The sequence below is a fragment of the Zonotrichia leucophrys genome, chromosome Z (assembly GCF_028769735.1).
Source record: "Zonotrichia leucophrys gambelii isolate GWCS_2022_RI chromosome Z, RI_Zleu_2.0, whole genome shotgun sequence".
In the NCBI taxonomy this organism is placed as follows: Eukaryota; Metazoa; Chordata; class Aves; order Passeriformes; family Passerellidae; genus Zonotrichia; species Zonotrichia leucophrys.
The window spans coordinates 8753955-8781700 of NC_088200.1; the positions used below are offsets into that span (position 1 = coordinate 8753955).

The 27746-nt window shown below is 53.2% G+C and overlaps 2 protein-coding genes across 2 annotated transcripts; both read right to left on the reverse strand.

Annotated features, from left to right (window-relative positions):
* Positions 1–385: 385 nt before the first annotated feature.
* CCL19 (C-C motif chemokine ligand 19) lies at positions 386–8362 on the reverse strand. The gene is made up of 5 exons (XM_064735773.1): positions 4199–8362; positions 3313–3514; positions 2057–2180; positions 1629–1725; positions 386–1154 (listed from the first exon to the last, which is right to left on the reverse strand). Exons 1-5 carry the CDS (start codon positions 4433–4435, stop codon positions 1134–1136), a joined length of 681 nt encoding a protein of 226 aa, XP_064591843.1. The 5' UTR covers positions 4436–8362; the 3' UTR covers positions 386–1133.
* A 1042-nt stretch (positions 8363–9404) lies between these two features.
* On the reverse strand, positions 9405–12425 carry LOC135459650 (C-C motif chemokine 16-like). The gene is made up of 4 exons (XM_064735880.1): positions 12283–12425; positions 11695–11821; positions 11401–11584; positions 9405–11088 (listed from the first exon to the last, which is right to left on the reverse strand). Exons 1-3 carry the CDS (start codon positions 12350–12352, stop codon positions 11416–11418), a joined length of 366 nt encoding a protein of 121 aa, XP_064591950.1. The 5' UTR covers positions 12353–12425; the 3' UTR covers positions 9405–11088; positions 11401–11415.
* Between the last annotated feature and the right edge of the window lie 15321 nt (positions 12426–27746).

Here is a 27746-nt window from a genome sequence, read left to right on the forward strand (position 1 = left end):
CATCTGCACTGGCAGGACTGAAGTGTTTGGGGCCGGATGGTGCAACACTGGCACGCTCCCTCCTACCCCATCCCTGCACACCCACAGCCTGGCTGAGCAGTGCAGAGCAGAGTGCCTGTTTTCCATGGTTTTCCCAGGAGAGACCTGCAGCCCATCTGCTGTGTCCCTCATCCCCATGAACCCTCCTGCCTCCTCCCCACACCCCAGCACTGCCCCCCTGGCACTGCAGCAGGCAGTGCTGCCTGCTCACCGCACATTCCACGGTGGCTTTCAGGCTCAAACATGAGGCACAACAACTACCTGCTGGCTTTTCTTTTTATTTAACAAAATCACAGCACAATTAAAAAAAGAGAGAGTAAAGAGGCATACACATGGAATTGTTGCAATGAACAGATCTAGCAGCAAATAACCTGAGAGCAGCACGACCTCCAGGTGTGGACATGGGGCAGGGCTGGACACTGGTGTCAGGCTGAGGATCTGAAAAGAGTGCAATATCCCCAAGGAGAGCAGGGCTAAGAGCCACATCTCTGCCTGCTCCACATTAATGGCTCTATTTCTACCCTTGCAAGAAAGGGCAGGAGGGAAACAGTGCAGGGAATTCAGGAGAGAGAGAGGAACCACATCAGCTACACGTTTTCTGAGGGCATCTGGGTTGTGCTTGGCAAGGACCAGTACAATGTGTGGCCCTTCTCCATCAGTCTCCTCCAGCCCCACACTGTTCTGTGCTGGCAGCCCTTCCCAGGGATGCAAGAGGACTCTGGGCTGGGGCTGGCCAAAGGGATCAGACTATAGCAGGAGGTCACAACTGCTGTGCTGATGGGAAGTCTGAGAGTCCCCAGCTCGACTCACAGACCAGACCATCAAACAGCTTCCAGGCTGCAAAGGTGATGGAGTTCAGCAGCCCCTGGCTCAGTCTGACACAGGCTGCTGGGTCACATTGGAAGCAGAGGGAAAAGGACAGGACAGACAGGGCTCTATCTGTCTGTGGGCCCCATCCCACACACTGGCATGAGTCTCAGGGAGGGTCCGCCCTGAGGTTGGAGGTGGAAGCAGGTTGGCTCTGTTACCATCAGATTCACAGCTGGGAGATGGTCCCCTCCAGCTGTTGGGACAAGCCATGGCTTCTTCAGGACCTACTTGCCCTGTGGTTTGCCCTGGGAAAATGAAAAACCCAACTGATACTGGTGTGCTCCTTGGGCTATGAGCTTCCCCAGGGTCCCTTCCCCTGCTGGACAAGCCATGGTAGTGATGGACCTGTCAGGGCTTGTAAAGCACCACCAAGCTCATGATAAGCCCTCTTCATGAAGATGCACAAGCAGCAGACTCCAAGCTTACAGAGCAGAAGTGAGAAGGGATTTTGCTCCCAGTGTCATTTGCCATGGCACACACCAGCCTCAGGCAAGAGTAACACTGGGTAGACAAAAATCCCAGGGCTGCATTTATTTGGGGTGAAAGAGGGACTACCAAGGAGGCAGATTAGTCCCAGTTGGAGGCAGGAGGGATGGAGACCCAGACAAATTATCCATGCCTTGGATAATTTGTCTTTCCAGCAGCCCAGTCACAATGGGAAAATCCTGTCTGGCAGTGGATAAACCCACCCCCTGGGCTGAGAACAGGGATGTTCTTACCCTCTTGGCAGAGCTGGCATCCAACCTCTCCTGGAGACGAATCACCCACGGGGAATGGAGGGGTGCACAGAGCCGCTTGCCCTTTGTGGTGATGAATCTGCCAGGTCCATGAGGGAAAAAACCAAGATGCAGTGACAGGCCCTCCATCAATGCCCAAGAGCAGCACAAGCTCTCACCCACTCCCCACCTCAGTGTCCTCCCCATCTCTGCCTGTAGATAACTTTCTTCCTTGGTTTTTGTCCCATGCTCTCCCCTCTCACTGAGCCTCTGGATCTCCAGGATCTCTTCTGCAGCTCTCCCTATTCCTCCACCCTCAAATCCCACTCAACATCCCTCTGCCATCCTGCTCTGCTTTCCATGCTGTCTCCGTCCAATGCCCATCCCTTGGCCATCACGGGTGCCTCAGCCAGCAGCCCCTGGGCTCTTACACAGCAGCAGGGATGTCGCAGCCGTCCTGCACCAGCTGGAGCCAGTAATCCCTGACGATCCGCCGCGGGATGGGCGCCTCGCTCGTACGCAGGCAGCAGTCCAGGACGTTGTTGCCGCCGTGCACTGGAGGAGGAACAAAGCAAGCAGGTGAGCCCAGCTCACCTCTCACCTCTCCCAGAGGAGTGACAGGGCTGTGCAGGATGGTGCCTGCAGGAATGCTCTCACACACCGCCCTGCCCAGGCACACAGACAGCTTTGTTGGGTGCTTTATTGCGCTCACACCCCAGTGCTGAGAGCCCTTTGCCTCCTTCCCATGGAAATCAAAGGAGATGGGGAAGAGTAAACAGGCAGGAGGCAACGCACCTGCATCCCAGCTAGCAAGGCAGGACACAGGGGTTCTTACTTACCCTGCTTCAGGGTGCTGCAATACAGACACGCATTTCTGAGGGCCTGGGGATGATTTCAGATTTATTTACTGAAGCAATCACAGCTTTGGCAGCTACCCCACCACCAGCCCACCCCACACGGATCATCCCTGTGACAGCTGAAGGACATAGCTGACAGTGCTTCTCTGCAGGGAAGGAGATCCAGAGTCACCCTCCCAGCAAATCCTGTACTCACTGCTAGCACCTGACAAGGCTGGCAGCACCCATGGATGTCTGTACCCTCAGCAGCAAGGTGTGATGCAACAACACAGAATATCTGGACCTCCCAGTTCCCCACCACATGTAGAGGTTCTGATGTCACCCACCCAGACAGCTGTGACCTGTGCAAATGCCACATCAAGCACCAGCAGCCTCTCAAGCATCAGCCCTGCCCTAATAGACACCCTCCCTCTTGCTCCCAGCCCTGCCACCCGCCCCCAGGCTGTCCTACACCACAGGGTGACAGGACTGTCACCTCGGTCCTGTACTGGGGAGAATGGGACCAAGACAATCCCAGCCCAATGCGTGCAAGCTGGGCTAGGGCACTGGGAGGCAGGATTGCACCATGGCCCTTTCCCAAAAGCGGAGGCAGGGTTGCACCATGGCCCTTTCCCAAACACACCTTCCCAGCCCCAGAGCCCTGTAGGTTCCTGTCTGAACTTTGGGCAGGACAAAGTCCCTGTGAACAGGTTACAAGAAAAGGACACAGGAGGGCCGAGAGGAAGCGGCAACCATGTGTCCCTCTAAAAGTCTGCTGGAAATGTAAAAAAGAGAAGAAACAGAATCCTCTAATTTCCCCAGGAAAGGCAGCCTGAGAGGTCCCATCTTACCATCCAGGACATGTCCTAGCAACAGGAGACTGAAGCAGAGAAGATGCAGCTGCTGCATTTTGCTGCTGAGTCTGTCAGGGGATGGGCTGGAGGCAGTGGAGCTCCAGGCAGGAGAGGTGAGCTCTGCACAGCTTTCCTGGGCCCTGCTGCTGCTGCTCCTCACTGCTTTTATACCCTTCATGACTTTCACTTTCTTTGAAGGCTGGGACATTGTAAAAGGAATTACAATAGCCTGGATTTAATCTTTGTGCAATTCCCGAATATCCCAGCAGATGCTTTTCCCTGCAGCCAGCTGTTCTGGAATCCTATAGCCAAAAACTCCCTTGCCTTCTCTGCCAGCACTCAGGCCATAGATGTTGCTGGGAAGGACCAGGCAGCTCCAGGGTCCTTTTACCTTGTGAAAGCACCCCAGAGCCCTGGGATAGCACTTGGGGGGCTCTCGCCCCACACATTTCCAAGCCTCTTCTCTGAGACATCTCTGGGACATTCACAATAAATATCACATAGTCTCTATCCTCTGATGCTGTGGGAGGTAGAACTTGCCTCATCCTCAGTTTTGGGGTATATGTTGGTACTGGGGTGATGTCTGTCTCCCCCACAGAGCCTCCCTGGCTGGTTGCTGAAGCCTGGCTTTCCCCCCCTGCCCTCCCCAGTGTCTGCATGGGGGCACATCCAAAGCTGGCAGAGAGAGGAGAACCCAGTCAGTGCACTCCACTCCAGGACCACGATGTCACAGGCCAAAAGGCAACCTGATTTCCAGGTGTCCTAGAAAATGGGTTCTTGGCCAAAGGCAGCTACAGAGCTTCCTGTAAACAGGTTTTCTCCATGCAAGAGCAGAAATCCCCCACAGAGGCTGTGTGCACAGCGCAGGGTGCCAGCATCTCACCCGCTGCGTGGGCACTTCCGAGAGCGAGGACCAGCGCTCCCGCTTTGAATCTTCACAGGAGCACAGGGACGGGGGCTGCTTCTCCTTGGTATGGTGACTCACCACCGTGCCAGTGCCAGTGCCACCTGCAGTGATGTCCCTTAAACCAGGCTGCTTCAGTCCCCTGTGGGAAGCAGGGATCACCAGGGCTGTGCAGCCCAAGGGGAAGGACGACGGAAAGCTCAGTGCTGTCAGCATCTGCCTTGCAGGGAGTTGGAGACGCCAGAGGCAGGGTTTTTTCTGAGGGGCCCAGGGACAGGACAAAAGTAAAGGCACCAGATGCACCTAGATAAATTCCCACTGACAAAAAGAAAATTATTTTGCAGCAAGGGTGAGCAAACCCTGCAGCAGAATCTCTGTGCTTGCACTTTTACCCTTGCTCCCGCTTTGGACTGTCCTTGAACCTAAGTGGAGAGCAGTGTACAGAGCCCCTTCCAACCGGGCACAAGGCACACAGTTGGGACCCAGGCACCTCAGTGAGTCGCTCACGCTCCTCTCAACAGTAGGAGAGGCTCTGCCCCTTACCCACCCCATGCTAAGAAGCAAGAGGAGACTCCAGCCATGCCACCAGACATGGTGCCGCATCCCTGCACTGGCACTGGCCTCATGTGTGGGGTGATCTCCTCCATCAGGAAAGCATTGCCTCTGGCTGCTTCTGTGCCCCAGCAGGAGTAGCACAAACAGGATGTGTCAGCTTAACTTCAGTCAGCACCTGCTGACACTCCCAAACCAGAAGTTGAGTTTAGGTGGTGAAGGATTAGCGTCATCAGCCCTGGGCTCCCTGCAGGTTTGGGGATGTAGGCTGGTTCTGCAACCTGGTCTCTGCTTAATCTCCTCAGGACACTGTCAGAGAGATGTCACAGCGGGGAGGATGACAGCTTCTGGTAGCTGGTAGCCAGAACTGCTCCCAGCCCAGAGCCAGCTCCTTGCTGGGGCTTGGTCTCACAGTGTGGAGCTCCCTGCAAAGAGTGGGTCCCAAGAGCAGCACCCTGACACACTGGGGGGGGTGGGGGTGCTGGGGGGGCTGCCCAGCAGCAAACCCTTTTTTCCTTGCATGTTCTGGGTGTGGGGTGCTGGGACTCCTGAGTTGTGGGACTCTCCTCCAGGCACTGCTGGGTCCTGCACCCCATGGCAAGCAGGGGTGTCCCCAGCCATCACTTCCCTGGCACAAGGTTCTCCCACCTCCTGCTGGCTCCCAACTGGCTCTACACCAAAAGGAGCAGGCTGAGCTGGGAATATATCCATGTGGGACTAAACCTCTTACTACCTCTGGCTGCAGGGGAACCCCATGCCCTGAGCTGCCCCTGCCAACAGCATGGGTAGGAAAGGGAGTTTGCTCTTCCTCATGACAGTTGTCAGGGTGCCTAGTGGGTCAAAGCACAGCAGCTTCACACGCCTCTGCTCCCCAGGAAGAACACCAGAGTGAGGAAAGGGGCTTTCCACTTGCATTGTGAAAGGGGAATGTGGTGGGTTTCCCCCCTCTTACTCGGGGTCAGTAAGATTTCTAAGAAAAGCGTGGTCATCTCTGAAGTGCATCCCTGTGGCATGAGGAAGGTCACCCATCCCCCTGGCAGGACTGAGCCTCAGGGGCCAGAAGAGGCAATGCAGAGGGGGGAGACAGGAATCTTCAGGGTTCAGGCTCCCCAGAGGCACAAACAGGCAGGGGACTTGGTGGGGATGAGGAAAGAGCATTGCTCACACCGACTCATTTAAGCCTCTTCCTGAGCAATTAGGGAGCACTGGAGCTCCAGCCCCAAGGACGCCACAGGATGCAGCATGAAGCATCCATGAGAACTCATTCCTGTCGAAACCTCGATAATTCAGTTGTCAATTTAAGTGGAAATCAGGAGGGACTAATGATCCCTGTGGGAAATCCAACCCATTGAAATGTAAACTGACCATGTGGGCATTACCTTGCCCCTGGGCTCTCCCCAGGGAGCACCGACCATGCTGCTGCCTTCCTGGAGACCTGGTAGCCACGGGAGCTGCCAGGAGACCTATTCCCCAGGCTGTCTGGTAGTGGTCTGCCTTCCACCTCTGAGCTGCAGAGCTGGAAAGGGCAAAGGGGGAATTTCAGCAAATTCCAGCTACTGCCAGTCCCTGGGGGTGGGATCTGGGCTGGCTGTGTTCATTTCATTGGGAAATACTGGGAAAGAACTGCAGCTGCTTCAATTCCGCTTGCAACACCCAGCTCGTGGCAGCCTCACACAGCTCCCAGCACATTCCCAGTCCTGGTGCAGCACAAGGACTGAGGCCACAGCAGCCATGGGGCTCAGGGCCCCACTGGATCTCCTCTAGCTGAGTGAACACAGCCAATCTGATTAGATGGAGATAAAGGGGCAAAACTAGCAAGTCACAGCTTCGCCCAGAAGTAGCAAAGATGAATCTGAGGATCTGGTCCAGAAGAACTCAAAAGGTTCCAATTCCTGCTCTGCCTCTAATACTCACTGTTTTCAGTGTCACTGGTGTTGTGGTCACCATGAATGATGAGCAGCAGATCGAAAAAACCTTCAGCTGTGTCTTGCTCTACACTCCTAGGCAAGCAAACATCTCCCAAAATCCCTGCAGCACACGTGTCCCTCAGCATCACCTTTGGGCTGCAGATGCCCAGCCAGGTGCTTCCTGCAAATAGCATGGAGATGGCAGTGGCCAGGTGGGGTACCCCATCCCTGACTCCCTGCCATCATTCTGCCTGTCCCCTCTGCAGCTCCTTCCTGAAAAGGGATTTCAGAGGGGATGTCTGGGGACAGTTCAAAGACCTGTACAAAAAGCAGCCAGTCAGCAATTTCCTTGGCACACCCTGCATGGCTTGGCAGAGAAGGATGCCCAGTGAGGCTGTACACCCTGTGCACTTGTGGACAGATCTACAAGAAAATGGGACAGAACAAACTCTTGGGGGCTCTTTGACAACAGGCAGGGGAGACTGTGAAGTTCTTGGTTTCTTGCAGCTCTGGGGCAGGACTCACATTGGCCCCAGCACAGGACATCCTCAGAGCAGAGCAGATGCTTTCCACAGCCAAGGAGCAGGTCTGCAATGGGGAGATAAGGATGGGACACAAGCAGAGGGACCTTGGGTACTGGGGAAATGGAAGGAGGAATAACAGCATGGGATACGCCAAAGCCAAGGGTCTTCAGACAGCAAAAGAGAAGGTGGGGAAAGGAGGACACTTGGGAGTTACACGTAGCCAACAAAAGGGCTGAAAGGAAGCCCTGGGCTGTGCCCTCTAGGATAGCATGAATGCCAGGGGATGGCCAGGACTGGGAAATACCTTGGAACGGGAAAGGTGAGAGTCCCTCTTGGCCACCAGCCACTTTCCCACATCCTCTCTGCTCTCGAGACCATAACAGGCCTCAGGAGAGCAGTGTTGGTGGAGAGAACACCAAAAAACACCTCGAAGCTTTGCTTGGAATCCAAAGCCCCTCTCACACCCGTACAGCCACAGAAGCAGCCCTTGGCAGCACTTGGCTGCTGCAGCTCTGCCCACTGCTGCTGCTGGGCCAAGACCTGGGATGGAGGGATGGAGCTGATGTGCCTGTGTGCAGGTGAGCCTTGCTGGAGCTCCACCTGGCATCACAGCCCAGAGCACTCTGCTGCTGGCACAGCCCTGGGACATGCTCTGCACAGCTAATGACTTAAGCTAATAATTTGGCCTGGGCTCAAGATTTCCTTGGCTGCTCTTGTTTTTTGTCTCGCCCGGCTGCTCTCTGCCGTCACTGGAGCCTTTCTGGTCCAGAGGGGCCGAGCTATCCCAACTCTTTGCTCAGCTTTGCTTCCTTCCCTGCAGACTGATTCTATGTCTAAGTGGGCTTTTATACATCCCTTGCCCACCTCCTACCCCAGCACATACTTCATCAGCACTGCCTTATCTTTGCACAAAGCATCAGGCTGGTCCTGCCCAGGGGTACAGCTCTGTGAGTTCCTTTCTGCTGCTTCACCACCTTAGATCTCCTTCTTCACATCTCTTGTCCCAGCTGGGATCCATGGACTCAGATCCTTTGTGAAGAAGGAATTTTGCTGCAGGTTGTGGTTCATTACTTCTCACAGGGAATCTCCTTGGAGGTGTTTTCCTGGTGCCATCTCACTGTAGCAGCACTGTGACCACCTGTTTCACACCTGCCTTGAGAGGCTCCCAGTAACCCTGCCACCTTATCTGCCTGGAGAGCAGCATTCAGCAATAAATCTGGAAGGAGAGTGCAAACACCTGTGTGTGTGCAGGCATGGGCACAGGTGGGTTGCATTTGTGCATCTGTGCCCATGTTCACGTGTGCTTCCTGAGCAAGGGACAAGCTCCCACGTGCTTCCAGACTCTTTTTTTTTTTTTTTTTTTTGGTAAGTTTTAGCGCAAATCAGAACAGCAATATTGGTATATATTTTTAACCTGTTTTAACCTAATGCCCTCCTGGCATTTAAAGGGAAAAATCCCTCTTGTGTGGTGTTTTCTTCCACAGCCACAGAGACACCAGGGCACATTTCACGTGCTGGCTCGCTCCTGCCATATTCTCATGCTTAGCTGTTTGTGGTTTCAGATGTATTTGTCTAGACCTCATTTCTTGGGAATTTTTGCAACCATTTCACAATCCCCTGACACCACAACCAGCACAAGGAGTTCATCAGAGGCAGGCCACTGGATGCAGTGTGTCCTCATCAAACACAGGGCTGCCTCCACCCCTCTCATGGCACCTCATCTGACTCCTTGTGTGCAGGTATCAGTTCCCAGGCTCCCAGCAAAGCCCAGTCCAGAGCATAGCCTCATTATTAACCTGTTTTATTGCTGTTATCCCAAAGCAGCAAGGAACACAGAGCCCCTGCTTTGAACAAGTAGTGCTCACCCAGGATGGGTTGGAGTTAGAGGGACTTGCTCGGCTCTGAGAAAAGATGCTGTGTCCAAACCAGTGTTGTGCCCATGTTCTCTGGCACCTCAGAACCCCTCACTGGGGACAGATGAGCAACCAGAATGTCTCCACCTTGCTGGGAAACACAGCTACAAGAGAGGGGACTTGCACTGCTCCCCTGTGCCAGCAGCTCCCAGCCCGAGCACCCCAGGGATGCATCACACAGGAGCACTGTAAAAGCCAGGACCTGGGGTATGATGATGAGTGGGGCACCCCGCCACGCAGCCCTTCCCACCCCACCAAGGCCCATCACAACAGTCAGAACAAATGAATTTGGTTATAAAGAATACATTTTATTGCCACACATCCTGTCCAAAAGCCGGTCTGGCAGACGGCCGGGTGTTCAGTGTGGAGGAGGAGACAGCTCAGCGCCTGTCCCATGCTCGGGGCCAGTCTCTTGGACTTCACAGTTACTTTGCACAGCCTTAAAATGATAAACCTAAATGCCCTATTAATAAAGCAATCAAGCCAGATACATACTTGGTAGAAACACTCAGCTATAAGCTTTACTCCAACAAACACACTGCCCGTGCTGATACTGTTAAGCTCTGCAAATCCTATTATTGCATTTATATGATTTAATAGACCTTTACTGACCAAAGTCCACGTTCAAAATCTCTGCAAGCAGATAGCAGCATGGCTCTAGCACAGCAGTTTAATTTGTTCCTTCTCAGCCAGGGAGAGAGGAGAGAGGGTTGCAAGCACAGGGAGATGCCATTTTCCCCCCAGCCCCTATCCCAAGGGTCTGTCCCACCTCCACTTGCAGTCTCACCTAAAGGTGTCCTCTACTCAGTGACTTTTCTCACTAAATGTTTGGGATAGAGCTGCTCTCAAATGGCTGCAGGATTTCTACAGTAAAATTTACAAAATCTGCTATTCCCCCACCTTCACAGCCTCACATGTGCTTTTCCCCATGTGGGCTTTTCAAATTTGGTAAATATGTATGAGAGGGTTGCTGGGGCTTTTTTTTTTTTTTCCCCAGAAAACTAAGCATTTGTCTTATTAGTGTCTGAAACCCTTACACAAGCAAAGCCAGGGGAAAGAAGAGGGTGAAATTCCACTAAACCGAACAATTTGTTCTGATTTCATTGCAATTTTGTAGCCAGGGGAGCTAAAAGGGTATAATTCCACTAAATAGAACAATTAGTTCTGATTTCATGGAAATGTTGTACCTAAAAAAGAAAATGAAAAAACCAAAGGGACAAATTGTGGCTATCTTTATACAAACTACAGTGCAACAGTGTGCCATAAAATCTGAAAGATTAGAACAGTCCAGACATGCTGTTACCCCAAAACTCTCCATCTCAGCTGCTATTAATTGCTCTGCAAAGAAGCACTCAGCAAGCAGCTCAAGTAGGACCACAGGACTTGGGACCTGCCTGGTTCCCCATGCCTTGCAAGCCAAGAAGGAGCAAAGAGATGAGAGGAAAATAAAATGCAGCCACGGTTTATTTGGTAGAAAAATAAGAGAAATCTTCCAGAAAATCCAGCCTGCAGCATAAAGGCTACTTTATGAAGCGTAAGGAGAGAGAAGTAAAGCCTTTCAGGAAAACTGAATGAAAGCACAGTTTTCAAATATAAATACAAATGTATAATATCCCCCAAAAAAAAGTCATAGGAAAAGCGTCCATCCTGCTAGGCTAAATAACTCCCATTGAGTGGGAAGCATGTCCACTTCCCTCTGGAGGCCATGGCTCAGCTCCCACGCCCAGGTCCCCACTTACTTGGCCGTGGGACGAGCGAGGACCTGGGTGCCTGCTTTGCTGAGAGCGCCCAGGCACTGCAGGTGCTGGGGGATCTCTGTGTCAGGCATAGCAGCAACAAAGAGGTGGTGGGGCAGAGGGAATCCTCCTCAGCCTGCCCCATCCCCGCCCTGGGGCTGGCGGGTGGGTGGGTGTGTGGTTTGTGTGCGTCCATTGCCATTGCCGTGGGTCAGTCACCAGGGGAAGGCGTCCGTCCTGACAGAGGCAAGCAGGAGGGGGTGAGATGGAGAGGGGCTCAGCCAGATCATCCCCCCCAGCTGGGCCATTCCCTACTGTGACCTGCCCTGCCCATCCCAAGCATTGCCTTATCCCAGGGGCTCCAGAAACAAATTTAACTTCAAGGCAAGCACAAACCAGGAAAGAGTTGTTCCCTAAGTGCCTCTGTGCTCCAGCCATGGCTCTGACAGTTCTCTCAGGCTTTGCACCAGGAGCTGAACCCCACCCTCCCACAGAGAAGGATCTAGAATGGGGTGCAGCACCCTCACTCTACTCACCCCCCTCACCTACCTCTTCAGGCCTGACTTAGACCCTCTGCCGCCTCTGCTTCTTGGGTCTGCCCCTGGGACGCTGGGTCTGCCCCTTCTTCCTGTTCTTGTCATTCTTGGCCCTCTTGTCCAGCTGCTGAATCAACTTCAGGACAGTGTCGTCAGTGGGAGAGGCACAGATTTTCCTGTTCCTCTTGGTGATGAGCCTGGGGGAGCAGCAGAAAGATTTTCTGGGGGAGGAGCAGAGGGAGGACAGGGAAGGGTTTGTCTGAAGCCAGACTGTTCCAAGCGGTCCTGGCCACCACAGGGTACTCACACAACAGAACGGAGGTAACAGCCCGACTCGGGTCCCTGTTGGCGGTAGGATGTCACCACGCCACCGAGGAGCTCCTTCTTCAAAGGTCTGTTCTTCAGGCAGCAGTCCAAGGCTGAGCTTCCAATGCCTGTGGGCAAGGAGGGCATGTGGAATTTGAGATCGCCAGTGAGCCAGGACGCCTTCAGCACAGAATGCCAGCTGACAGCACGGGGCTTGTTTGGTGTCACGGATCAGGGAGATCCTAGGCACCACATGGGTTTGGACCCCAGTGCCCAGGTCAGACCTGGTCCCAGGAATACAAGACAACACATCTGAGAGTGGTGACAGGGAAACTGAGGCAGAGATGAGCACCTTGCAAAGGTACTGAACATCATTCTGCTCTTTTCACCAGGCACACGCACACAGACACACTCCAAGCCAAGCAAGCCCTGCCAGCCAATGCCACAGGCACACACACACACAGAGCCCTACACACACCTGCACACCCCAGGGCCCTACAAACACCACCCCACGCCCTGCGCACACCCCAGTGAGGACCCGCACACCCCATCCCAGCAGGAGCAGGCAGGAGGGCTCCCTGCCCCTCACCTTGAGCCTGGCCGATGAGCAGGGAGGCAGCCAGCAGCAGCAGCAGCAGCAGGAAGGGGCGGAGAGCCATGGTGCTGCCAGGGGCGCCGAGCAGGGCAAGGCTTGGGAGCAGGGCAAGGTTTGGGAGCAGGACACGCACTGCTGCCTCGTGCTGAGGCTGCTCCTATTTATCTGTGCATTCCTTGCTTTCGTTTTTGGACAGCTTGGCAGGCAGCCCACCAGCCGGCCAAGGGCTGGGTGATGCACGAGTAGAGGGTGGGGGATTCCTGGAAGCTGCAAGCCCCCCTTTACAGACACGTCCTGTCTTGTTCCCAGCTGCCCATCACAGGGGCGTGCCAGGTAGGGGCCGTGCTGGAGACACAGCTCCCATCACAGCTAGATGGGTTTGTGGGCTCCAGTTTCCTACACAGTCTCACAACCTGCCACTACCTGCTCTCAGAGGGTCGGGTGTTTATTCCCATGAAATGGATCCTGGAAGGTGGCCAAGCCTTCAAAGAAACCAAGGAGTCAACCTGGTTTGCTCCCCCATTTGGTGATTTGCTTCCAAGCCAACCACCACCACAAATAGTAGGTGAGAAGTGGCTCAGGGTGAGTCCAAACCCCTTCCCCCTGAGCCCCCATCCATGTCTGGCTGCCTTGGGGATGAACCCAACTGAACAAAGCTGAATAGAGCTGTAGGGCTGGGATGTGTGAGGGCCAGACTGCAATGGGGCCCGGGAAAACATCACAGCCCATCATATTTTGGTGCTGATATCAAATTGAGGGAAGCTGGGGTGAGTGGGGACCTTGAGTAGCTGAAGGAATGTGCTGACAAGGATGTGAAAATCCACAGCAGCGTGACATGGCCCTGTGCAGCTGGACATAGCTGGACAGATGGGGACCACATACAAGTGAACCCAGAGAGCTGAACAGGACCCCACAGGAAATTCCTGTGGTGATAAAACCCATTCAAGGAGATGGCCTTTGTTACTGGACCAAGCCCTGAGCAGCTAGTGTGACACTAGTCCTGCTATGGGGAAAGGACAGTCAGACACTTTTCAGGTAATCACCAGAGCACGGTCTGGAAGAGACCAAGGTGGTTTCACAACTGCTTTGGGCCACCTGTTCCAGTGGTTGATACGTCCCCAAGTTGAAAATATTTCCTTCGCTGTTTAATTGGAGTTTCCTGTGATGGGTCTGGTGTCACTGCCTCTCACCCTGCTCGAGAGCCCCAGCACCACTCCAGCCCCCTGGACAACCCCCAGCAGCAGGAATTCCCCCTTGCCATCCTTCACCACTCACTGCTAACAGCCTCTCTTTGCTGACCTCCAGCTCCTTGGACAGTTCCTGTCCCAGTGCTCATGCCAGCTGTGTCCTGGGAGCCCCAGTGGAATAGGCAGCCCTCATGGGGTCTAACCAAGGGTAGTGGGGATCAAACCCCTTCGAGAGCCCTACTGCCTGGGAGCTGGGCTGTAACACCAGGACCTTCCAACAGTTATTGTCAATGACCCTGACAAACAGACATCAAGGACCATGAGCAGCCCAGGAGAAGCCCAAAGTCGCAGCTGCTGCAGAAAGCAGAGCTGTGTAAGGTGCCCACTCTCTCGTTCCCCTCAGCAGGGAGAAGGCAATGCTGGAGTCATGGATCACCAACAACTGCCAGCCAGGAGAGCAGCATTCCTCTGGGCCAGTGGGGCAGTGTGCCAGGGCTGCACTCCTGGGGCTTCCTCCATCCCTCATGCATGGAGATCCTGTTCAGGGGTGCCCAGATGGGAGGAGGCAAATCCCCACATGCTTGTGCAGCACAGAGGCTGCCGTAGAGCCGGGCAGCGGAGCCTGAGGCAGGCAGCAGGTTGGGCAGTAGCAGGTTGTCTGCAGATGCATTTCCCCAGGGTATTTGGCAGCATGGGGAAGGAGCTCCCAGAGGCATCCTGTGTACTGTCACCCGTCTCCCTAATCGCAAAGCACTGGTGGCATCAGGACAGGGCAGAAAATGAGAGCCATGCTGGTATTAGTGCCTTTCCAGCTCTTTCTTTTGCGACCTCCCCAGAAAGCAGTGCCTGGGTGCTCACAAAGGAGCCCAGGGGAGCTCTGCAGTCCCAGCACAGAGCCCAGATTCCTCCCTTACCCAGTCTGTGTCCCACTAAGGCAGCAAGATCCTGGAAAGTCCCTGGCTCTCTGAGTGTTTTGAAGACACCACAGCAGCAACCTCTGGCCAGAGGCCAACCCCAAACATGGTCTGAGTTGCTGAGTAGGGTCAGGGCACGTGTTTCCCTTCCCAGAGGCATCAGTCTTTGGCAATTCCCTGTTGCTGTGACTTGCACCTCTAACAAAGCATCTGCATGAGCAGGCTCTCACTCTTTCCAGGGAAGGTGGCTGGAGAGGTCCCAGGAGGGAAAGGGGCACTTGGCAATTGCAGACACATCTGCATGCTTGAGCAGCAGGGCCCCTTGGAAAGCAGTCTGGGGGTCCGTGCCTTGTCTCCCCTTCTGCCTCCCTTCCCTCAGACCATCCCCTTTCACTCCTTGCTCTTGATGTGCCTTTCTCTGTCACCTGTTTCCCCAGCCCAAGGAGAAAGAAGGAAGCTTCTGGCAATGAGAGGTGAGTGAGCATCCCTGTTTGAAGGAATGACCAAACTTTTGGGATACAGAGGAACTGACAGTGGTAGGGGTGGAGACAAGGTTTTTTACGAAGTCTCAAACACAAGCAGTCTCCAGCAGCTGGGCAGGCACCATTTCCTGCACATAACCCATTCCTCATTTACCTGGGCTCCTGCAGTGACCGCCTTTTTCCATAGCTCATTGGTGCAGGACGGAGGCAGACGTGGGAGGGATGCACAGCCAGGCAGGTTGCCCTCTGAGGTGTCTCAGCTACAGAGAATCCCCCTCTGACCACAGGGTCTGTGTCTAACACTGTACAGAGCCATTGCAATGAGGGTCTGTACAATGATGCCTCCAGCTACCCCCGTGCTTGGGCAGGCCAGCTCCAGCCCTTCGCATCCCTGTGGTGGAGGAAACTCCACAGTGCATGAAGAGGGGAGGGTGTCCTAGGCAGAGACTGTGGTGTCCCCACACACAGAGTGCACAGAAACAGTGGGACTGTAGCAAAGGTCACTTCACTGCCTTGCTCATGATCCCTTCCCAGGCAGTAAAAGCACCACAGGTCTCTCAAGCCTCCATCCCAAATCTTTCCCAAGTTTGCACCTGCACCAGAGCACCAGAGCCCCATGACCTGGGGTTCATGTGTGGATTACTCCCTTGATTTCCAGCAACACAGTTTCCTAGCACCTCAACCCACATTGCCAGGAGATCTGTTCTCCTGAGCCCTCTGCTCATCCACACCTGGACAGACCACCACTGCAGAAGCCTCCAGCTCTGTCCCACTTAATCAGACTGCAGGGGCTGCTTCCCAAGCAGCTCCGGGCTGGGAGCAAAGGTTCCTCAAACTGAAGGCATCAAGAGGGGCCAACCAATGGGACTGGGAATTTCCAAATCCTTGTGGAAGCTGCCTCCAAGTTACAGTCACTGCTGACAGGAACAGGGTCGCACGGCTCAGTTCAACCCGCTGACCAGCACATTCCTTCCTGCAGAGGCCCCGATTCCCAGGACCCAGCGCAGAGGTACTTTGCAGAGCCCAGCGTGGAAAGCCCCCGTGTCTGGGAAGGGGAGCCGGTTGCCAGGCACAACGTATAGAAATGTCAAAGAGCGACACATTCCCTGGGATGCGGGAAATAATTGCTGGAAGCCGGCGGCACACGAGCCGGGCAGGCTGCCTGCTGGCTGCTGCGCTGTCCCCGGCCTTCAGCAAGGCCACTGGGAAGAGCAGGATAAGCTGAGAAGGGCAAGGAAACAGCTCCCCAGGAGTGCACGGCTGCTGGAGCCAGCTGGGCTGGGAGAGGGTCTTCAGCCTTGAAAAGTTTGCCCCACACACACTCTTTGTTACCCCAGACAGAAACTCGATTTCCCAGCCTGGTGCGGGTTAACCTTTGGTTGCAAGCATCCCTGCAGAGTGATTCAGGTTTAAGGCAGGATGCTGAAAATGTTCAGGGAGTGAACAGAATGAGAGGGAGCTGAGCAGATCCTGCAGCCTGGAGCAGTGCTCTCTTCCCTCTGCAGGGTGTGCAGTGCTGCACACAGTGCTTGCTCAGGCCCAAAATCGAGGGAATGGGCAAGTTTTGTGTCCCCGTGGAAAATGCATGGACAGCATTGCTCAGTTCTCAGCTCCCCTGATCGAGGTACATGGGATCCTTTGGACTGTGGCTGTTGTGAGTGTGTATACAGAATATACAGGGGAGATGGCTCAGAGCCTGTCCCTCTGTGGCATGGTGGAGACCCCCATGAGGTGGCCAAGAATTTTGTGGGGCAGGGGACAAGGCAGAGAGTGGGAGACATTTCAAGGAAGAGAGGTTTAGCTGTTTGCAGAATCCTCCAAACACAGTGTCCCTCTCAGCTAACCCTAATCCCTTCCACCAACCACAGGTACAGCCCCATCTCTTCCCTCAATGCAGGAAGCACATCAATACTCCACCCAGAAATCCCATGGGTCCTCGTATGGAAGCGTAAAACTCAGTGGAAACTACTGGCAGCAAGCCAGCCTACAGTGAAAGTGGAGATGGAACAATCAGGAATCCTCTCAGGGCAGGGGGAGCAGCAGCTCCCGAAGCAGGCACAGCCTGTGCCAGCCAGGATGGAGCTCTGGGAGGTGGGAGATGGCAGTCTGGGACAGGCTCTGTCTGGGATGGACGCGTGTGAGGGCGTCGCTCTGGCCTGGGTGTTGGGGAAGATGAAAAAGGAAAGCCTTATAAACATGATTGTCTGGCAAAAGATTTTGAGAATATAGAAACTGTAATTGAGATTGAAATGAAAGCAAGCTTTGAGATACCTTAGTTACTGAACAACTGGAAAACAATGGTGTGGCTGGCTGAAGGTAATCCCCTTTTGATGAAACAACACCCTCTGCTTACAGACAGGTCCAAGGGTCAGAGCAGACCCTGCCAGCTTGGCAGAAGGGGTCCAAAGAGGAGTCTTTAGGGTTTAAAATGTAACACAGTATGGTAATGTAATGATTCTTATAGGCTGTATGTAAATGCCATAGGATTTGAATATTGTACTAGATTGGTTAGTGAGAATTAGAATATCCAACACAGATTAAGATTTATTGTATTGTAATGGAACCTCACTCTCTTACCCTTTTACTCCCTTACCTTTTTTACTCCCTTACCCTCTTACCCTCTCATCCTGTCTCCCCCTCTCTTCTCTCATGCTGCTCTGAGCTGTGGCCGGCAGCTCCCAGCAGGGCCCTGCACCCAGGCCCTCTGCAACAAACCACAGGCTCCACGACCTGGCTGCAGAGATCTCTTGTCTCCGTCCGTCCCACCCCCTGATGCTCCTACACTATGAATTCATAGAGATTTGAGAAGCTGCTGGGAAATAAAAAGCTGCCTAAGTGGTTTTTTGGAGAGGAAACTGCGCCTTCTCTCCTGGGGGGTGGGACTGTGACACCAGGCAGAGCCCCACTGCAGATGCCCAGCAGCCCGCTCTGCCCCACGCTTCTGGCACGAGCTCACCTCCCTGTGAGCTTGAACCACAGGAAACAGGAGCTGGCACATTCAGTGAATTCAGCAGTGGCAGGGGGCTGTGTGTGGAGATAGAGGAATTAAAGACAGCCAAAGGGAAATGAAGCAAAACATCGAGAAGGCTCTGGAGATTTTGCAGAAGACATTACAACAAACCATAGACTAGGAGCTAGATATGCTTCAGCCAAGACTGGAAAACTCCAGAGAAGGGCTCTGCTCCTTCTGGTGGCTCAGCCAGACACCCCAGCCAAGGAAGCAGCTGCCAAATGCCCAGGCAGCAGTAGAAAGGACAAACAGCAGAGAGAAAGCAGAGAGAAAGCAAAGAGAAAGGAGATGAAGCCCCACAGCAGGAGGAGGTGTCAGGCACCAGCACCAGTCCCACCATGTTGCTTGCCCATTTCATGGTCCATGAGCATTAGGACTTGGCACCAAGGAGCACCAGGGCCAACAGGGCACCTGAGTAGTCGCTGGCCAAGTTGCTCCCAGCAGCCTGCACAGAAAGGAAACAGCTGCTGGAAAAGAGGGAAGTGGATAGGGAGGCTCTGGGAGCTCAGCTATGCAGGGGACAACTCTCTTCCTGCGTGGATATAGTTAAAAGATAAGAAGTTACATACCCCAAGCTTAATTATAACTGGCCATGAACAGTGATTCAGAGGAGTAGGGCAGAATAACAGAGCCTTCAGAACTTGGCAACAGCTGGCTCCACCACCAGGCCAGCACTATATGACATGAGGACTGACCTGAGGGTCATTTTGGCAGCAGGCAAACACAATTTACACAGAGGAGACACCCTGCACCACCCAGGAGACCTGCACAATGCAGAGCAGTCTCCTCCCAAGCACACAGAGAGCAGGGACTGACTCAGGCACATCGAGGACCTGGGGAGTCAACACTGGGTGTGTGACCTGGGCATCACCAATGGGGTGTATCCAGGAGGATGCAGAGGACACATGCCTAAACATGGGAAAAACATTGTTTGGAGCTGGGACGCTGCTCAAGGGACCACAGCCAGCCGGGATCTGTGGTTCAGCAGGTGGCTGCAGGCAGTGTGTGAGGGGCTGGGAACAGTGAGAGGGGCTGGAAATTCCCCTTGGGAATGGGGATCAGGCAAGCATCTGTTTACAGCAAGGGAAGAGCTGCAGGCCCAGGAGCTGTGACACTCCTGGCAGCAGCTGCCTGCCAAGGCCACACAGATCTGCAATGGCAGCTCTGGAAAAGTCAGCCAGAGAGTTGGAGAGATTCTCTTTGATGATATTTGGCTCAGGCATCAGGTCAAAGGGCAGAGATACCATCATGCCCACCGATGGCTGCATCCCAGTGCCTTGGCAGCAGAGCAGACCGTGCTTGCTGCAGAGATCTGGAGGGGTTCATGGCTGCCAGACTAAGTGCAGTTCCATGTCCTCCAGAGCTGGCTGACTGTGGTCACAGGCACAAAGGGGAAATTGCCCACCAAGAATGCCATGGGGGCTGCAGCCCCAGTTTCCAGCTGTGCAGGACTCTGCTCGAAGACTGAAGATGCCTGTGATAGTTGGCAGCATTGTAAACCCCTCATGGTGCCCCAAGGCAAGGTTATAAAGGCAATAAAGAGTTTGTGAGACCAGTTGGTATGGTTGGCATTTATCAGTGGACAGGAAGAGCAGCCTAAGGACAGGTTGCCCAGAAAAACTGTGGATACCCCATCGCTGTCAGTGTTCTAGGCCAGGTTGGATGGGGCTCTGAGCAATCTGGTCTAGTGGAAGATGCTCCTGCCCATGTCAAAGGGGTTTGAATGAGATGAGCCTAAGGGTCTTTTCCAACCCAGATTATTCTGTGATTGTATAATTCTGTGCTGCTCTCTCCATTGCCTGCAGCTGCCTCCCCTGGAACAGCAGATTCCTTACACAAATACCTCAGCCCCTGAAGCCCCTCAGGACACAGCTCTGGCAGATGTGGCTTATCCCATTCCCTTTGGGTTTCTCTCTCCTCTCAGCAGGGAGATGAGGCCAGATCAAAATCTCCCCATGGGTCTTCAGACACAAAAATTGTTCTGCCTGTTCCCATCTCTTCCTGCTCTTAGGTTCAAGGCTGAGTTGGGCAGAGCATGTCCCACCAGCAACTAGGGGCAAGGGGGAATGGCTTCAAATGGAAAGAGAGTAGGTTTAGATATGATACTAGGAAAAAAAGCATTACTGTAAGAGTGGTAAGGTACTGACACAGGCAGCCCAGAAAAGTTGTGAATGCCTCATCCCTGTAGATGTTCAAGGCCAGGCTGGATGGGGGTCTCAGCAGCTTGGTCTAGAGGAAATGGAAGATGGCAGGGGGGTTGGAACGAGATTATCTTTAAAGTCCCTTTCCAGCCCAGGCCATTCTGTGATTCTGTGAACTCACAGCAGTGGCCTCACCCTTCCACCACAGCCCTGCAGCAACACTGCCTGAAGTTAAAATAGGCTGATGAGCTCGTGTGGGTTAACCCCAGTAAGCAGCTAAACATATGGCTCACTCACTCCCTGCCAAGTGCAGTGGAGGAGAGAACCAGAAGGGTAAAAGTCAGAAAACTTGTGGCTTGAGATAAAAGAAGATTTAATAGGTGAAGCAAAAGCTGCGTGCAAGAAAAACAATATAAGGAATTAATTCACTTCATCCCATCAGGAGGCAGGTGTTTACCACTTCCAGGAAAGTGTTCATCATGCTGATGAAGTAAATACTTCATCACGTGTGGTGGCTCTTTGGAAAGACAAATGCTGTGGCTCTGAAAACCCTCCCTTCCCCTTTCTTTTCCCCACATTTTATTGCTGACAACAACACCATTGGTATGGGGTGCACCTTTGATCTGTTGGGGTCAGCTGTCCCAGCTGTATCCACTCCCTACTGCTCAAGAACTCCCAAATTATAAGAAAGGCATTGAGAATATGCAAACACTGTTCAGCAATAACAAAAACATCCCTGCCTTATCAACACTGGTTTTGATCACAAATGTAAAACACAGCATCATATGAGCTATTATGAAGAAAATTTACTATTTCCTGGATAAAACCAATACCATCTTCACCCTTTATTTGATTCCATTTAGGTTATGCTCAGGTCCCACACCACCCAAGACCTCCTCATTTACTGTCTCCTCTCCCCTTTCCCATCCTTTGATTTATAAAAAATTATCAATCCTTAGTCTGTTGGCCATCCTGGTAAAACACCTACAAAATGACCATTAAATTCACTTGGTCCATGACTTTGGGTTCCATCTCTTGTGGTGGTCACTGGGGCAGGAGAGGGACTGTGCTGGGTGGAGTTTCTGCTGCACTTGCACTGCTTCTTGTGAGGCTTGTCCTCCACTGGCTCAGGGGGCTCCTGATACAGAAATTTCCACAACATGCAACTCAAATTCCAAGTTACCACAGTGCAAGGTGACAATTTCCACCCCTGGTCTCTCAGGGTGATGAGCAGGGGGTGACAGTGATAACAGTCATGATAACACTGTGATGAGCCCCTCCTCTTGCCCCTGCCCTGCCATAGACTCATCCATGGGCCACAATCCCTCTAGGGGAGAGCCCTCTGTGATGTGCAGACACTTGTGGCCCCAGAGTTCCAGAGGTGTTCCAGCCTGGCCTCATCCATGGCCACTGATGCTTCACTGAGTATCTGCTGCAACATGGAGATACCCATGGCCACAGACACCTTGGGGTGTACCACATCCACACTCCAGGGACTCCATCTACAGGCCACAATCCCTTAATCCCATTTCTGGGAGCTCCCACTGGAGTTAGAGCCTGCCCAGAGCAGCAGCACTGGCCATCTGCAGGCCCAGGCCCATTGGCATGGATGTTATCAGAATGCTCCCAAGCACAGCACAGGAAGGTGGCAAGCTGCACAGCACTGCAGCAAATTGCTAAAGCAAAAAGCAGCCACTGAGATGCACTAGGGTCCAGTGAGTGTATATATCTATATATATATATAGATAGATATAGATATATTTACACAGTATATGTAAGATACTGTAGTATCTTACAAGCAAACCCCATGGCAAGCACAGGAGCTCTGCCCGCTGACAGCTAAATGACAATGCAGATATAAACTCAGTCTAACACATTCCAATCAAATCTGTCATTATCTCAAACACTTTGAGCACCATGCTGCGTGCCAAGAAGGCCTTTATCTCAGTAAAACCAGTATATCTGCCACACGTCACATTAATACCTTTCCATTTCATGGCTAGTGCTTCACACTCCAATGATACACATAATGCTGTGGAAGCCTCAGGAAAGCACGAAATGCAAGAGACAACCTTCTTCTGCCACTGAGGTCAAGATACAACATTCAGGGAGATTTAATTTGATAGATATGAAAGATGGGAGCATGGTTAGGTTCAGCCTGTCCAACCACAGGACAGGAGCTATCATCAACACAATCAATCCAATCTATTCCTCCTCTGTAAGCACAGCCCAGAGAGCCCTGCTGTCCATCAGTATGTTCAGTATCAGTAATTTCAGAGGCCAAAATAACCTGTACTCCCAAAATGTGTGTCTGCCACAAACACTGGGGAATCACAAACCGGGCATTGGAGCTGATGTGCCCTTCTGCACATGAGCACTGGGGGAACTGCTGACACCACCCAGCTTTGGACTCAACCTTTCAGGAAAAAAATGGGATAAGACATTGAAAAAAGGATGAGGAGGAACACACCTGAACAATGGGATACCATCCAGAGGGACCTGGACAAGCTCAAGGAGTGGGTCCATGGGAATATCATAAAGTTCAAGGCCAAGTGCTGGTGCTGCCCCTGGGCTGGGACAGCCCCTGGTAGCAGCACAGGCTGGGCATGAGCAGCCCCAGAGCAGCCGTGCCCAGAAGGGCTTGGGGATGCTGTGGGTGAGAGGCTGCACATGGCCCAGCCATGGCACTCCCAGCCCAGAGAGCCAAACGTGTCCTGGGCTGCACCCAGAGCCCCGTGGGCAGCAGGGCAGGGAGGGGATTCTGCCCCTCTGCTCTGCTCTGCTGAGACCCACCTGGAGCACTGCATCCAGCCCTGGGCTCCCAGCACAGGAACCACAGGCACCTGCTGGAGCCAGCACAGAGGAGCCACCAAGGTGATCAGAGAGATAGAGCGGCTGTCTTATGAGGAAGGAGCTGGGATTTGTCAGCCTGCAAGAGAGAGAGCTTGAAAGAATTGTGGTCTTCCAGAACCTGAAGGGAGCGTACAAGGAAGATGGAGAAAGACAATTTACAAAGGCATGAAGTGACAGAAAAAGAGAGAATGGCTTCAAACTGAACAAGAGTAGGTTTAGGTTTGATATTCAGAAGAGGGAGGTGAGGCCCTGGCACAGGTTGACCAGAGAAGCTGTGGATGCCCCATCCCTGGCAGTGTTCAAGGGCAGGTTGGATGGGGCTCTGAGAAATTTGGTCTAGTGTAAGGTGTCCCTGCCCTGGGGGAGGGCATTTGGAGTGAGATGATCCTTAAGGTCCTTTCCAACCCAAACCACGCTATGATTCTGTGCTGCTCATATCCAAGCTAGAACCTCCATTTATGGCACCAGGGAAGCTTTAATAGATGTCTCCAATGGGGCAAGAGGCTGGTGTGCTGCCTTCAGAGGCACCAAAACATGTGGTGTCCCACCAGATTCATCCCATGACAATACTCATCAAGCCCATTTGCCATCTTGAAGCTGCAGGGCCAGGCCAGAGAGCTGTAAGCAGTTCTCCCTCACTCTGTTTGGCCATGGAGAACAATTTGTTCCCCACAGTAGCTGTGATGATGAGCTCTCTTACGGGAGTGTTTGTTTCCATGACAAACAGTCTACAGAAGAAGAAACATCAGGTACAACTTCCATCTAGTATATCACAAGGAAATCCTACAATAGGCAGCTAAGGACTCACAGCTTTCCCAGAGAAGGAGAGCTGGTGTCATTTGTGGAGATGGGAGAATATTTCCAAATCCCCAGACAGCCCGAGGCTCCTCAGGTGGTGCCATCAGGTCAGAGATCAGGCTGAACCTGACCCAAATGTCCACTGTGCTGCCAAATCATGAGCAGCTTCTCACTCCACAGGACCAGGATGCCCTGGAGAGAGGATCTTACCTGGAAAACAGTGAGGTAAGCTGGCATCTCTTGTGAAGAAGAGCCCAAATCTTTCCTCTCTAAACTGGAAAGAGAAATCTGCTTTGGCCTATCTGGTACTTCCCACAGGCCAGAGCTGTTCTGTCCTGATGGACTGGTGTGTTCTGTCTCCATCCTTGTCATGTGTCTCCAGAGCCTTGGCAGGCAGACGCTGTCAGGAGGTCACCCAGCCTCTGGCCTGCAGCTCTTCCCTTGCTGTAAACAGCCACTCGCGTGATCCCCAGCCCCAGAGGGAATTTCCATCCCCTCCCACTGCTCCTGGACCATCACACCAAACTCCAGGGCACAACTGCTGCCTGGCTCAGGGTTCCCCCTGTGGGCTGGTGGGTGCCTCTTCCCTGCTGATCCCCCAAACAAACAGCTCACAGTGACACTCGGGGCCCTTCCCCTTGGCTGAGGATGATGGAGGCAGCCTGGTGGCCTCAACACACCCAGGGCTGCTGTGGCATGTTCCCACTGGACAGAGGGACACCCCTGTGCATTCCAAGCTGGTCTGTCTCTGGCAGCCCAGCTGATGGGTGTCCTTGACCAAGCCCAAGGGGCCCTGCACTCTGGAACAGGGGTCCCATTCCTGCAACCCTCTATGAGTCTTGCCCCACACCTTGGTTGCAGAGCAGACCCTACAAGTTGCAGGAGTCTGGAGGAGCTCAAGGTTGCCAAGATGAGATCAGACCAGACTATGCCCCATGTATCCCACCAGTAAGTGATTGTGGTTGTAATCAGGATGGAAATTTTGTGCTCCTAGAAAGACCACAAGGGCCATGGCCCTAATTCCCATCTGCACAGGGCTCTGCTCCAGTGCTGAAGGTCTCTGTGAGAGTTGCCAGCATTGCAAAACAGCCTCCCAGGAGGGAGAGTGGGAAGATGTACAAACTAGCAGCAGAGGACTGTGTGCCAGTGCAGTGTCAAAAGCTCTGGGGATGTTCCTGCTCTCCCTGAATTCACCCTGTGCTCCCACCTCTGTAAGCAGGGCTGCTGAGGGGTCCACAAACCCAGAGCCCATTCCCCTGCTGAGCTGCATGCCAGCTGCCCAGAGTGAGAACATTCGCACTAAAATCCTGGGAAACCAAACTTGTCTTCCCTCCTCACTGCCCAGTGTAGCATCCCTTCATGATACAACAGCCAAAGCTTCCAGAGATGGAAACTCAATGTTGGAGAGAAAATCCAGGGCAGAAGAGGCAAGGAGAAGAGTTCAGAGCATCTCCTGCTGCTTCTGGATGGGCATGGACAGAGGGTATGATTATCCATGATAACTACTGGCAGTGTTGTGGGATTTAGAGCTCCAGATCAGGATCTTCAAACCCCACACAGACACACATCTACACACACACACACACACACACACACACACACACACACACACACACACAAGCCCAATTCGTCTCATGCCTCCAGAATAATGAAATGGCCCCACATGCTTTTTTTTTGGCAGCAGAATTCCCTTTGGAGCCCTACCTGTATTTCCCTTTCCAAAGAGCAGGACCCCAGCAGCGCCACATCTGCCCTTGATGGAGGGGTGGCATCACTCAGGAGAAGGAAAGGAGGATGCAATCCTCAGCACAGCCACCCCTGTCTGACAGCACACCCTGAACACACCTGGTGTGAGGGACTCCCTCCCTCCCTCCCTGCTGCTGCAGACGTTGTGTGGCCACCCCGGCTGCCTCACCCTGTGCCAGGACAGCACCAGCACATGTAAAGATTGGTCAGATTTGGGCAGCAGACTTTGGAGCAAAAATGCAAAGGTGCTTGAAAACACACGAGACACTTCGCTCTCAAAAAAGGAAGATTGGTACAGAGACACATTCAACCACACACCTCTTTTCCAGCTTCTCATGAAAGTAAACTCTGCTCAGGAGACCCCAACAGGACCCCAAGGAGCCACCATCAGCCCCATGACACTAACCCAATCTCCTCCCAGTCTCTCACTAAGTGCCTTTTCACCTTCCATCCCCGTGATGTTAGCTTTTCACTGTCTGGGATAATAGATCTTCCTGGAAACTAATGAAATTTCCAATTGCCCACATATCACAGGGAACTGAAACATTAAGCTTTTCTTAGGGATAATGAGCCTGAGTGGAGTGCACAGCTGAGATCGCACACAGCCGCCTTGGCAAGAGCTCTTCAAAGATAAGGGTAATGCTCCAAACATCCAAGCAGCTCTTGGAGGTCAAGTTGTTCTCCCTTCCCACTTGATGTTATCTGCCTTGCGATCTGCTGGGTCACACAGAGACTTCCAGAAAAAATTCTGTGTTATTTAAAGCGTTTTGATTTCCAGAGACATCGCGCAGCTTGGGTGAGTGCTGGGGACTAAGTGCCTCACCAGACACATGCACCATCCTTCTGGTCACCCCTGTACCCCTGTCAAACACTGGCATAACATTTTCTTCTAAATTTTCTGGAAATTCCCACTGTTCGGAGACTTGGCTGGTGCCTGTCCTCATCATGTTTTGCTGAAACAGGCATTTTAGATATGCTAAAGAAAGTGATGTGGGACATTAGAGGAGCTTGTCTCAGGTGAGTGCAGCCTGTCTCTGGCATTGTACCCCAAAACTTCCCTTTAAACACCTCTCTGAAACACTGTGCTGGGTCCATCCACCTCCACCACAGTCCATGGACTGTGAGACACTCTGGAGTGCTGGCCTGAGGCTTGCCAAGAGGACTACAGCTGGTGGATCTGCAGCCCAGGCCCACCCCAAGCCCACTGGGGAGTCAGCAGCATCCCTTGTGGGTCTCTGTGAAGGCAGCAGCACCTCCTGCCCCAAAGCAGTGGCAGTGGTCTGTGATCTGCACTGTGCAGGGCTAAGACTGAGCAACACACTGGTCTCCTCCAGCTTTAAATACCAACTCATTTAAACAGAAGCCCAAACAAACAATAAACAAGGGGAGATGTGGTACCCACACCTTCTGTCCTCACTTCCCAGCCAGGGCTCTCTTGCCCCTCCTTCCATGGATGCCAGAGCATCTGCTGGGCAAGCACCCTACCTGCTCCAGTGGATCCTGCCAAGGATGCCCCCATAAAGAGCTGTCCTTCCAGTCCCTTGGCACTAAACTCTACGCTGCAATTTCTGGGAAGCTTTGGATCTCACATATGTTTGTCCCACTTCCCTGGCTCGCCAGCTGCCCAGCTGTTCCTTTCCATTTGAGCTAATCACAGAGATTAAGGCAAAGACCCAGCCTGGAAGGTTTGCAAACAGTTCCAGCCTGTTTCTGCGGGCTGGAAGCAGCTTTTGCAGCCACACTCAGGCACAAAAGCACATGGGCTAATAAACACTGTAGCATCTGTGAAGGGAATTCCCAGGAAGGGCTCGGTGCTAACCCAGGCAAGTTAGCCACCAGCCTGGGGACACTGCAAACCTGATAGAGTTTTTAGGATCACCTGACAGGGTGATCAGGCAGATGCCCTGCAAAGGGGAAGAAAAGGGAGACAGCAAGGCTGGGGGAAAGATGCCCAGAGCTGTCAGAAAGGATTCACGTCCATAACACATCTCACCAGAAGCCTGGGCCCCAGTGTCCTGTGTCCCCCCAGGAGCTCTGCCTAGCTGTGCCCTCCATCCCCCTGAGCACATTAACACACTCACCCCTCAGAGAGGGCAGGCCACCATCCTCCAGGGCTCAGTGGAGCTGAGCAGCCAGCTCAGGGCAAAGCACAGCCTCCATCACAGTCCTGCCAGATAGATCCCCCTGTCCTTGTGCTGCCTCCTGCCTGGAGGCAGTAGATGCTGCCTGGAGCTGTTCATTATTCGATCAGTCCCAGATTTTGCAGCCTTCAAACCGCTGTGGCCCAGAGACCCCAAGCCAACACCACGGAGAAGCCATCCTGCATC

Excerpts from the sequence above, each read along its gene's own strand:
- CCL19 (XM_064735773.1), bottom strand. The coding sequence starts at position 4,435 with ATGCTGACAGCACTGAGCTTTCCGTCGTCCTTCCCCTTGGGCTGCACA. Across the intron at positions 2,181-3,312 it reads GCTAGGACATGTCCTGGATG|TGCACGGCGGCAACAACGTC; the intron begins GTAAGATGGGAC and ends TTCCTCCTCCAG. Across the intron at positions 1,726-2,056 it reads TGCGACATCCCTGCTGCTGT|ATTCATCACCACAAAGGGCA; the intron begins GTAAGAGCCCAG and ends TGGACCTGGCAG.
- LOC135459650 (XM_064735880.1), bottom strand. The coding sequence starts at position 12,352 with ATGGCTCTCCGCCCCTTCCTGCTGCTGCTGCTGCTGCTGGCTGCCTCC. Across the intron at positions 11,822-12,282 it reads GCTCATCGGCCAGGCTCAAG|GCATTGGAAGCTCAGCCTTG; the intron begins GTGAGGGGCAGG and ends CCTTGCCCACAG. Across the intron at positions 11,585-11,694 it reads TGTTACCTCCGTTCTGTTGT|GCTCATCACCAAGAGGAACA; the intron begins GTGAGTACCCTG and ends CTGCTCCCCCAG.